The sequence below is a fragment of the Sparus aurata genome, chromosome 7, assembly GCF_900880675.1.
Source record: "Sparus aurata chromosome 7, fSpaAur1.1, whole genome shotgun sequence".
Classification (NCBI taxonomy): Eukaryota; Metazoa; Chordata; class Actinopteri; order Spariformes; family Sparidae; genus Sparus; species Sparus aurata.
Genome location: NC_044193.1, coordinates 21,380,042 through 21,392,944, shown reverse-complemented (window position 1 = coordinate 21,392,944; position 12,903 = coordinate 21,380,042). Strand labels below are relative to the sequence as shown.

General features: G+C 43.2%; 1 protein-coding gene across 6 annotated transcripts in view; it reads right to left on the bottom strand.

The window, feature by feature from the left end:
• Window positions 1–12,903, bottom strand: part of LOC115584643 (kazrin-like) — a 179,192-nt gene that overhangs the window by 9,992 nt on the left and 156,297 nt on the right. For 4 of the 6 annotated variants that reach the window (XR_003984580.1, XR_003984581.1, XM_030422197.1 and 1 more), the window contains exons 6-8: window positions 2,325–2,461; window positions 1,629–1,799; window positions 1,170–1,256 (exon numbers count right to left, since the gene is read on the bottom strand). Coding sequence is in view for 4 of the 6 variants with exons in the window: in XM_030422197.1 (XP_030278057.1) it covers window positions 1,170–1,256; window positions 1,629–1,799; window positions 2,325–2,461 (395 nt within the window). In the remaining 2 variants the exon portion in view is untranslated. The remainder of the gene's footprint in view (window positions 1–1,169; window positions 1,257–1,628; window positions 1,800–2,324; window positions 2,462–12,903) is intronic. The other 2 variants (XM_030422198.1, XM_030422199.1) reach the window with 1 other exon arrangement.

Below are 12,903 nucleotides of genomic sequence, written 5' to 3'. Positions count from 1 at the left end.
ATAAAAACATAAACAGAGCAGCACACACCAACATGATTTAAACAAATTACACATATTGCACATATGATACCACCAGTAATAATCTAAATATCATCAGTAATTGCACGCTTCCTGGATCCTCAAGCAGCATTATTAACTTTAAACATATCAATGGTTTACAGAAACTCACATTACCAACATTACTCTGGCGATTGGGTGTTTGTGTTGATTTATTTATGCATGTGTCGTATGTGTGCACACATGGAAAATGTTACATATCTGGAATCCTACTAAAAGTCTCTGAGTGCATGCAGACATGTGAGTTGTCTCCCCTGGGCTCTTCATGTGGCTGTTGTCTCGTGAAAAATGCAGCTGTATTCATGTTGGTCATTTGTTGTGTGAAATCCCTTGTTACCACTCCTGAGAGCGCATGGGGGGGGGGGGGGGGGGGGGCGTATTTACTGTTTGCTTCCTATCAGGGGTGGAAGTCAGGAGTTGTAAAAATGCAGAAACAGGAAATAATGACGCCTCTCTATAAGTTTAATGAATACATTTTGCTCTGGTCGCAAAGCGGGATTCGCCACATTTTAACAGGACCAACAATGAGCCGCTGGAGCCCTGGGAGATGCGTCGGTGCGTGTGTGTTTTGTGTCCGTCAAAAGTTTTTTTTTCTCTTTGTGTGAATGTTTTTCTGATTAGCCTTCACATGTTTTTCAAATGCCTGAAATCGTGTTATTTTTGTGAATCGTATCATCATGCCAGGCGACGGCAGGCTGCAAATCAACGGTGGCACAATCAGCCTCACCGCAATCATCTCTACCTAACAGCGGTCAAACGATTATCAATCATAGTCTTTGACATGCAAAACAGAACACAATCACAAACCTTCAGAGCAATCATTAGCGGGCAGAATATTGACGTATTTTCTCCCGCCCCCCCCCCCCCCCCCCGAGCATTTCTTAGCTCAATTACACCTTAAACACATTCAGATCAGTCACAGCGGGAAATCCGTGGGATCACTGATGTTAGGATCACTGGGATCACTCAGGGTCGGCTGTGGGTTAGTGTAAAACGTGCAGCTGAGAGGAGGGGCTTTCCAAAACGACAATTAGGTCATAAGTAGGAAAGATATCCAGGGAGCAGAGGGGTCGAGAAAAGGTCAAAATTTAAAGCTGGGGGGCCCATCTTACCGCCATGACCCTAGGAGAGTAGTAGTCCCTGTCCGCAACCCGCTCAAACACCCGGAACTCCATTCTCTGATTGACACAGTTACTCATCTGGGGGGTTGGAGACATGAGGGATGTCTATACTGTACATTCAAAGGCTTTCTGTGTTTGATCATATGCAGTATATCCAAAATAGTACATAGTGGCTGACAGCGTGTTGAAAATACTTCTGTAAACACAAGTGATGCAGGTGTGTCTGAGCCTTGATGACTGTACTTTCCCTGATCTTGCTTTCTATTGTTGGTTTTATTCTACACATAAAAAGCCATCAAAGACTAAAAATTGAGAAAATCGATTTTTAACAATGGCAAAGAAAGAGGTAAACAATGTTTGAAAGCACTGAATAGAGTCTCTCTCTCCGCCTGCCTGTCTGTCAGTCAGTTCCCCCCTGATCACCCCTGTCAGTCTGTCTTCCTGTCTCACCATGGCCAGCTCAGCCTCCAGCTCCTTGATGCGGTTCTCCTTGAGGTCGAGCTGGGAGCGCAGCATCCCCGTGTGCTCCGTGGCTTCCTTGGTCTGCCGCCTCAGGTCCCACTTCTCTCTCTCCAGCATGTCTTTCTCTTTGGCCAGCGCCTTCACCGCATCCTCGCTCTCCTAGCAGACACAGAGATCCTGATGGATTGGTTCACTTATCAAGCGTACCTTTGAAAAATCGCAAGGATCAAGCAAGTCTGCTCGATTATAGCACCCAACCCAATTTTAGATCAATTAATGTGATCATTTTTTTTTTCCAGAGAAAGAAAAAGGTCTACATTGTTAATTTCATGTTCGTTTGTTAATTTCAGTTTTCTACCTGCATCTTGTGTACTATGGAAATGACATATGTCAAAAAACAACAGCAATACACAAACCTGAACGCCTAACCCTAATGCCCAGAGAGAAATATTTTCACTCATTCTGACAACTTTACATGGGCAACAATTTGGTCTTTTGTTTTGTTATACATATTTTGATAGAAAGAAATAACTAATTTTGTCTCACCGTGCTCTTGCTTGGACACAGCTACATTCATCTTACAAACAGCTACGACAGGAGAGATTTTTCTTCCCTTTTCCAAAAATCTTTTTGTGCATGTGCTTGCTTTGCTGACTGATCGTGGTCAGAACACGGGCGCCATACTTTTCTGTGCTGCTCATAGTTGCGTATGAAGTCGCGGAGCTGCTCCTCGCGGCTCTCCAGTGTGGCATAAAGCTGCTGCATCTGGTTCACCAGGTCTGCTTTCTCTGCCTTCAGACGCTTCCGGTCTGACTTCATGGCTGCGGGGAAGGATGAAAGAGAAAGAGAAAGAGAAAGAGAAAGAGAAAGAGAAAGAGAAAGAGAACGAGAACGAGAAAGAGGGATTCTTAGTGAGCATCAGAGACCTAGCCACATTTGCTTGTGTGGTGAAGTTTCAACATTAAATGCAGAAATGTAAATTACTCTCAAGGGGTCACGTATGCCACTGCACGTATGCTTTTGAAATGATTCGTATCCAGTATTTTTTGTCCACATTATAGCAGGTTCTTAATGAAGAATAACTAAGTTATTAAGCACTAGGAAGCATTTGAAGTTAAAGCATTAAATCCACCTGCTGTTGCTGGTCTAATGTGGCGTGACTGCGTGATGATAAAGCAGGGTGAATCACACATGAACCCCCCCCGTCAATCTCCTCTCCGCTGCTGGATTCATTAAGAGGCTGGCTCTCTCTTCTCATCTATCTCCCTGCCACACACTCTCTCTAATCCCCTGGCACCTCACCCACGCATCATGATAAAGAATGTGGTTTAGTGTAGTTATTCACAGAGGCTCTAATTTTCTCAAAGACAACATATCCTTTTTCTCTCTCCCCTGCATCTGCCTCTTCCCCTGCTTTCTCACGATTTCCACGCGAGGTCTGTTTTCCAGACATCTGCTGGCTTAAAGCGGAGTTTCCCCCCAGCTATCTATCCAAAATGACAATATATGCTTTATTTACATTTTGTGTATTCTTTCGGTGTCTGTCCACCTTAGTTTCCCTCACTTCACTTTGACATCTCTTTCCTCACAGCACTGCCGCTCTGACAGTTATTTCATAACGTCACTCAATTCTTTGCTTTCTTTCTCTTGATGCTTGTTATCATGCGTTCACCTTTCTTCTTCCTCCCCCCCCCCCCCCCCGAGCCAGCTGTGTGTCATTAATTAACTTATACCACAGCATGGTTAATTGCTTGACATTCACAAGTTGCGTCTGGGGAGCGTGCTCAGGCGTGTGGAATGGAAGTGTGGTTTCACAAGGACAGATTCATCTTCCCTTTTCCTCCGCTTCGTTTTTTTCCTGTCACCCTTTCACATGACTCCCTTTCACCCATTCTTCCCTGGTGGAAAGGGGGGATTCGAGCCAAACTAGCCGGCGAACGAAGAGACAAGAAACATCCCTCACTGGCCAAGAGAAACAGGAAACCCCCCAGCACCTGCCTCAGGAAGCGTAATCAAAGCCGTCTTTGAGATGAGCCAAAAATGTCGCTGCGGCCTCACATCCTGCACCTGTGACCGATTGGCAACATCAACCCTCCTGGTGTTGGATGCAAGAAAGCACTCACTGTGCCTCGGTAAAAGGGTCCATTCACACACGCAAATCATATTAGCACTGCTGCTCACTGTTTAATACCACAGTATGGAGACTCATAATGAACAAAGATGCTCCAGGTGCTAGTTACCTTACACCGAACAATGGAGATGAGATGGGCAGGGAAAAGTATGTCTCTCTTCTGCTAACAGCCGTATATATGAGTGAAATACTCTGCGGCTCGGCCCAAGCCTGCAAGAATTATTACCAGATGAAACAAGAGGAAACCACCTGGGAACGATACAGAGCTGAAGCTAATGTGTTTTGAGCTGGAGGAGGAGGGAGACATGAAGTGGAAGCTACTAGAGAGGCTTCAATTTAATAGTCCTTTCATGGAGGGATGATATCCATGCAAGCACCTATCTCCCTTCCTCGCCACGCACCGCATACATGTATTTTTGTGTATTTTGAGAATCTTCTTTTACTCTATGTCTAAAATGTTCATCAGTGGCTGCCTGTGTCACACTGAGCACCGTGTGTGCCTGCACGCTGATTCAGACACTGAAAGCTGAAGGAGAACAGATTTGGACCGCACAGAAACGTTCACCACGAACAGCCGAAGCCACTGATCCCACCGTCCGATGTTCAAAACACCTGCCTGCATCACGCTCTCCTAACTTGTTCTCTAAAATCTGCATAAGAGTGTTTTTCTTTTTGTTTTTTTTTTCCAGCTCATCACACAAAAACTCTTGAGCAACCAAAGCCCTTGTGCTTCAAAGTAGCTTAATGTGGGCATCTACTGTAGTGGGCTAAAAGCTTTTGTCTGCTGGGCTCTTTTATGACGCTTTGCTGCACTGGAGGGCTGAGATTGCCTGCAATGAGTGGGCCAACTCATTAACTACCAAACAGCTGGACTTCTCAGGAAGTTATTGGCTGGAGGCAGCCCCATATAAAAAGTAATCTAAAGGAATCGTTTGATATTGTACGCTGTTTTTCTGAGAGTTAGATGAGAATATGGAGACGGATCCATCCACTGATGTTGCCAACAAGACTCTGCAAAGTCACAGCAAGGAAATAATCCCAAAAACTACCCAGGTTTTGGTACCTTCAAAGATTCAGGCTAGCAGTTCCCCCCGGCTTTCAGTCTTTATGCTAAGCTAAGCTAACCAACTGCAGGCTTTCGTTGCCAGATTTGTTTGTTGACTGCCTTTTGTATTTTGGTATCATTGGACTTTGGATTACAGGTTCATTTTAATAAAGGTTGCTTTCTGTTTTCAACTGCCTGTTTTTACATATCCTTGGTTTGCGTCCCTTTTTGTTCAAAGGTCAGATATTTTGCAAAATGGCAAACGGTTCCTTGAATTAATTAAATGTAAAGATTGGCTAGATATATTTCAATAGAAGTACACAGAAAAGAACATACAACAAGGGAAAATGGCAAGCTGGTTACTACTTGAGCAGCTTTATATTTGTCTGATTTTGTCTTTTTGATTTTAATTGCATGTTATCTGTCGTTCCACTTCCTCTTTGTGTAGGTGAGAAGTGTTAGGGTCGGTTCCTGTCGCTGCTTTGTGAATGTCTTCTCCTTCCTGCGCATTTACTGACAGCAGAAGAGTGGAATATTTTGCAGGAGGCGAATTTTTTTGGTATGTTTTGATTCTCTTTTCCCGCAGTGAAAAAATGTCACCGCAGGAATCCTTTTTGTAAGTGACATCAATTTGAGTTGACCAGAGCTGCTGCTGCTGTTTGTGGAGAAGCAAAACTACAAGCTGTTTACAACTGCCTTTCAAGCCTACGGGGGGTTCACTGTTGGATGCTAACGGAACACATTTTTTGGTGGACTATCACTTTAAAAAGGCTACACGAATATATGTGAGCAAGTGTCAGTCGTTATTCGTGCTCCCTGAAGTGACTCTCTAGCCCTTTGTACACAGCAGAGATGATGCACCGTTATTCTGCCTTACGTTCTGCATGAAAAGTACAATAAATGTTGTTGTTGTTTCACCTCTTTGCCTGCAGTGAAGGTAGAATCAGAGCCAAATCAACATGTTACCTAACCCTTTTATAGGTTTACACACAACCTATGAGCTTGCAGGACAGGACTCGGGGGGGCAATGTTTTGACGATTTAAAAAGCAGCTAGCGATAATGATCATTCAGCAGCAGTTAGCATCCCTGCTGCTGCTGCTGCTCAATGATTATTGTCATGTTATGCCATTGTTCAGAAAGCGCAGCCTGACAACTCTTTTATATGGCACACTAGACACAGACAATGTTGTTGTGCCCCTTTTGCTCGCTCAACGATGGCATGCTATCCAAAATCACACACTAGCATTTGTTTGGTTCAGTGTGAACAAACCCAGCCAGCATGAAGAAGGGTCTTCGTTGGGGACACTGTTGCCTGACCTCTGTGTAGAAAGGGCTTCTGATTGGTCATCAACTGAATAGAATCAAAATCAACCACAGCCATCTTGGTCCGCTTATCAACCCCTATTGCTCGATGTGCCCCATCTGTTACAGCATCAGTATAACAAGATCCCAGCCACAATTTCAGCTAAATAACATGGATTTTGTTTATGGACAAATAAATTGACAAGCGAGTTTGGCAACTACACACGGGGGAGTCAACGTCCGTAGCATATGTAATTTTTCCAGCTCAGTTTTCCACGCCATTACGAACGTCAGGATCACAAAGAGAGACCCACTTAACAACACCCCCCCAGAAAAGGATGTTCTTCACATAAATGAATGAAACCACTTCACACTGACGCTACTCCATATAACTTCAACCCTAAAGAGTAGGGACAGGCTTTTAGTCGGCTCTTAACATAATTATTTGGGGAGAGAACAAAAGAGACACCAGCTCACTGGAGGGAGTCCAGTGTTCATGGATTGGGATTTTAAATCTGCCAGCTGAATAATGAAGTAGGAGCCTCGGAGCTGCACAGCGTATCACCTCCTCACTTCCTCTGGAAGAATAAACTCACAGGATGTACGAGCTCCAAATAATGTTCCTACTGTATCACACTTCTGCCGTCATGGTGATTTTTCCGACACAGCAATTAGAAGTTCATTAATGTTTTATCGAGAATCGACAAACCTCAGCGATGACATTTGACCCTTTTATAGGTTTATGCACAACCTATGAGCGAGCCATTAAAAAAAGATCAAACATTGCTCGCTAATAGGTGATCTGGAGGGGTGTGTGCGTGCTGGTGTTTGTGCGTGAACGAGTGTGTGTACGAGCTATTTGAACAGCAGAACTGACACATCGGGGAATCGGGGAGGGGGAGAATCACGCTTTGATCCCATAACAGCTCCTCATTACTCACCTCACTGTCTTCACTGGATCCAAAACAAAATTAACTGGCACTGTAAGAGGCCGTGTATGAGCTAACGCGGCTGTAACATTCGAGCGCGAACAGCGAGTCAGCTGCGACGTATTCTGACTCAATGGCGCTGACCGAGATATGCTTGATTTTGCTGTGATCCACCCACGTGTTCTCACTCCCGACCATCCAATTCAAATGGACTGAGGGGCAAATTAAAAAGCAAAACTGTTCTCATTACCTGTTAATATGGAGCTGCCAGCACTGAGGAAATAAAAGGTTTATGAACACACGGCAGCCCCTAAGGATTTCCAAAATTCAATTGGAGGATTTCTTATTTCATTTGTTTAAAAATTAAACTCATAACTAAAACTGTCGCAATTACTTTAATGTTATCAGGTTAAGTAGCATAATGAGATTTGGCGGCACTGAGCGCGTGTGTTGGTTGTATTTAGTAGTGGAATGAAGGAAATGCAGAGTATTGTACTTAAATCAACATTATTTATCTGTTTAACCTTAAAATAACAGCTTCAAGATCATGTTGATGGTCCAGTGTCTTGTAACAGCGTGAACGGTGTCTCTGTCTCAGCCACTCCACCCCCATCACTTGTTTCTGCACTATGTAACTACAGTGAGAGAGTCGGATCACAGCGTCACATACACATACAACATACAATTTTTCAACATGTAACACTGTTATTATGTAGTGAGTTTTGTTTGTAGTTAGCACTTACATTACATCTGACATATTGTTACAGACCTGGGATTTTTGTTTACGACAGTGGTGTTGCACTCAGAAACTGCGGGGGGCACCAAATCCCACAAAATGCCAATTTCTACATAATGTTGCTTTAAGCACAAATTTGAGGTATTGTACTTTACACTCTACTTTACATTTCCATTTTATACTACTTTATACTTTGACTCCACTTGGTATCTGAGGCTGATATCATGCTTTTTATTTCATTACATGACAGCTTTAGTTACTGGGTGATTTTCAGTTATGTACATTTTGCTCATGTTAATTATGCTTTGACTTGAGTAAGGTTTTGAATGCAGGACTGAACTTGCAAGTGGAGTATTTTCACAGCGTGGTGTTGGTATTTTTTTACTGAAGTAAAAGGATCTGAATACTTCTTCCACCCCTGGATGTGTCTGGCTGTGTTTGTGTATGTGGGTATTGTGGTGCTTATGCACCTAGTAAATGAAGAGGCCTTGTAGTCAAGGACAGAGCTGCTTTCTGAGTACAGTGTAGCGTGAAATGACACTAAGCAGAGCAGGCAGCACTGTGCTTTGATGATACATGCTTTCATTTGAGCTCTGGATTGACTGCGGGTCCCTCAGTGATAGTAATTAGCCAACAGCTAATTAAAAAAAAAAAGCAGCGAAGGCCAGCTATACTTTGAAAATTCCTTACAACACTTTGATTTGAAAGTCCAAATAAGTAGTGGGTAAACCTATAAACACTTTCTGAGCACAGAACAACTGCGCTAACCAAGCGCTCCATTTTCTCCTTGTACCTTCACTCAAGGCTTTGGCGATCGTGGGGCCAGTTTCAGTTCATTTCCATTTGTGTACTTCAAGGTAGGGCGGGCGAAATGATTTCAAGCAGCAGCTTTTGGGTTGGACGGAGCTCCTACAGGCATCGCAACAAAACCTGTAATTGTGAGAGGTTGCAATTACCCACGATTACAATTACAGTGCTCGCAGGCTAATGTCTGGCACACAGTGGGAGTGAGCTCAGGTCTTAACATTGAAATGGTGTGGGCATCACACCAAACAGAGACGGAGGAAGAGACACCGAGGGAGAAAATGAAGGAGACAAAACAGACTATGAAGCAGCATTCCTCTCCACGTTCTCCATTTTGTATTCATGGGCACCGAAGAATCTGCATGTAATTTAGCCACAGACTGTCGAAACTGAAGGCAGGAGTGACAACACAGTTTCTGTGAACCGTTCCCAAAGTAAACAGGTATTATCTCAAGTGGCAGAGAGCAAAGCAGGGGATGATGCGTTTGGTTCAGGCGACTTCATTACTCCAGTCCTTTGCTTTGTCATCCAAAAGCAGAACAACAGCAAAATAAATAAATAAACACTAGAAAACGCAAAGCTCCTCCGCATCACAATAATTGTTTGTGGGCCCCTGGGGCGCTTAAAAACTCCAAACATTGCTCTCGCTCTTTTAGGAAAACACTTTTCCAGAGCATCTGGTGGGATGTTCACAATGTGCCAGCCTTACGAAAACAAGGGGAAATCAAATGGAGCCGACATCCTGCCTCCAATCAATCGACAGCATACGGAAATTGCTGTAGTTAATGAGGTCTTCTCCGGAACATGCCCTATGTTTTTATTTATTTACTTATTTTCCATCAGACGCCAACCAACTTATTTCCGATGCCAACAACTACTGTTTCACAAAGCTTTAAAGCTCAAAAAGTATCCAGACAAAGGGTGCTGAGGAACATTAGAAATAAACATAACCTCAGACGTGAACTATGTGGTGCTCTGAACAGGTAGATGTCAACCTCCAAGTTTATTTAAGCCATTCAGGCTTAAAGTAACCTGTTAACTTACACAAAATAAACCTGTCTTTCCTTGACTTTTAGAATTTCCCTCTGTGCGCTTTTCTCACCACTTTGAACCCACACACTGCAATTACCACCACTGCAGTCACGATTGTGGCCAAGTATCTGCAATACAGAACAGGAACGCATTCAATGGAAGCAGCTGGAAGAGCAACACAAACAAGAAGATGAGACAAAATGGGATGACAGATTTGTTTCCACTTTCTGCTCGGGAACAGCTGTAAATACGGGGGCCCGGGGACAAAGCCAGAATTCACTGGCTGCAACCCACTGCATGCAAACACTGTAAGAGCAAAAAGCTAGCTAATGCGTTTGTTGGCCTTTCATAGCTGTCATAAAAAACAGTATCCTTGGAGTCTGAGCAAGCCGCTGTGACAGCGTATGAAGATGGAGTGTGACAACCGTGGACTAACAAAAGAGCTCGGAACCAGCTTCTGCTCTACAGGCCAGGTCATGTGGAAAATAACAACAAAAAACATAAATAATTCAGGAGTCTTTCTGCGTTGACCACTGAAGGCAAATTTATTTTTTTTCATGGGTCAAAAGCCGTATTTGAACCTCAACTTCTGCTCTCTTGCTTATATAAAATAGCTCTGAGAGCAAAAACAAAAATAAAATAGCAACTGGGGCATCTTTTCACTCGAGTTCACAGTCGCTTCAGTTTGCTTTCTGAATTACTCCAACTAACCAGACTCAAGTATGACAGCAGCCAATTTCCTGTTGTCCTCCCACGTACCCCGTCTTAATTGCAGACCAGATCCACCCTGCTTAGCATTTCTGGGCCTCGTAAGCCAACCCAAGTCCGCCTTTATAAAGCTTTCATTAGCTGCTGATTGCTCTCAGTGCCTGCTGGGCTTGGTAAGCTTTGGCCTTCATTAACAGGCCTGAGTCATACAAATGACTGTACGACACAGTGTGCAGTCTGCTCAGACAGCCAAACATCCAGCTGAAGAAGAGATAAGTATTTATTTGAAGTGTTCCCCATTGTACGCGGCCCCGGTCCGTTTTGTCTTTGTTCAATTCTTTCAGAGAGCGTAGGCTGCAAGTGTCAAGTGAAATGTCGCAGCAACAAAATCCCCAGACAACATGTCATGCGTTTTGTCTGATACCAAATGGTGTTTTTTGTGCCTTGCTTCGTTCCACAGGCGATAATTCTTTGAAAAGAATGATTTGGTGCCACGCTGATGACATCTCTGCTTGATGCTCTGCAACCCACTAAGCCTGGCCTGGCAGAACTTTGTCATTACTTTACCCTGCTCAAAGACTCCGCTAAAGGCAATATATGAGAGTATTTTCATTTTGTTTTCACTCGTGCATTAAATCAAGGCACCAAACACTGTCACTGTTGTTTAATAAGCGCTACAAACACTTTCTCAGTTCTGAAGGAAGAATTGTTGAATGTTATGTTAGAAGATTGTTAGGTGAAAATACAGGAAACCAACATTTTTCAAAAGAATGCAGAGAAATAACAGTTTTTGACATTATGATGTCTATGGATTGTTTTACAGAGGTCTCTACTGAAATTAGCACGCCTACAGGCTAGCCCCTGCCCCTAGCAGCAACACACCAATACTCTCCTGGTCTCCGAGCTCACGGCTAACTGAGCTGACGAGCTAGCTACATCTACAGTTAGCAACCACTAAACTGGTGATAAGCTGCAACCGTATTTGTTCTGAACGTGAATTTGAAAGGTGACAAATTTGAACATATTGAGCCTTTAACCCACTTTACAAAACGCTCTTTTTTTACAAATGAAATGTTTTGTCAGCCTGTAGTCAGGAGATTAATGCACATTTTCATGGCGGCGTTTATCTTTTTGTTAAACTATTACCAAACACATTTGAACCAAAGAATAAAGCATCCTTACTACACATCTCTTTGGTGACCATTTCAATGGCACATTCACGTTTGAAGGCTGTTAATCGTGTTTATTTTCAATGCATTGCTCTGATAATTAGATATTCGAGCCCTGGCAAAGCAAGAGCTGCAACTAAGTCAAAACATGTCTTTGCCTTTCAGCAAACTCACAAGGGAGTTTAGTTTCAATGCAGTCCTTTCACAGCATTCAAATCCCTATTTATGTGAAGTCTCAGTTTGGTTTTAGTCTGAGAGCTCGTTTGTATATACACAAATAAGTGTGATAAAACACTGAGCCGAGAGATATTGCCGGAGCTAATAAAGACATCCGAACTTTTACAATTTCTTCTTCTCTCATCCGTAAACTGAGAATCCAGCGTTGCTCTGATGATACAGTGGAGCTGCCGCGGTACATCACGCTGTATGTACATCAGGGTGCGTGGGCGATGCAGAGTGGGAACATAGCGGTGTGATTTGCCTGCAGCACGGAGCGGCTTTTTTGAAAAGAAAAAAAAAAAAAAGTCAAAGCAGCAGCGTCCCCTCCCGCCCCCGAGAAAAACCACTCCATCTCTCGAGTGGAACACATGCTAATGGCCCATAATGCAGCTAATGGGCAGCATTAAACACATTGTTACGGACACTCATGTTAATATTATGGTGACAAGAACAAAATGCACTGGTTTCAAAATGCAGCAGGTTTTCTCTCAGCGTGAGTGGGGAGCGGAAAACAGAAAAGGCTGAAGCAGCTGGGAGCAAAAATAATTAGAGTGTTTTCAGCAGGAGAAGAGAGTTAATGAAACTTCAGTCGGCTTTGCATACGTCCAATTTTCAGCTAACAGAGCAAAACGACCTATAGCTGTTGTGATGCTCAAAATAGGTGGCTATGAAAGGTGTTTAAACTGTTAAATACTCTCTGTGTGTCTCTGTACTGAACTGTCTTGTTCAGGTTTGTTAATAAGCTCTTTTGCGTGGCTTATTCTGATTTTTACAGGGTGCCACTGGAAATTTAACCAAAGATACATATAAAAGTGTTTTCTAGGCTTGTTTCCAGATAGCTATTTTTTTTTTGTTTTGTTTGTTTGTTGATGAGAATCCACCTGACAACCCTAAATAATAGAAAACTTGAACTACCGTGGAAGACTTGACTAGATTTTAGAGAGTGCAGGGTTTGTTCAGTTGAATATGTTAGTCTAGTCTGCCGGATGAATCAATCCTTTATCTTACTGAGGTGTGCTGCTCAAATTAGAATCTATCACGACCATGGATCCGAAATATCCTAACTGTGCTGTGTATTGATAAATCCAAGGCGCTGTCCTTGGTGCTGCGGTAGCAGACAGATTTGTCATCGTGCCTTTTTCTTACTGTCCTGCACTTCGGTCATTTTCGTCTTGCATCTATAATAT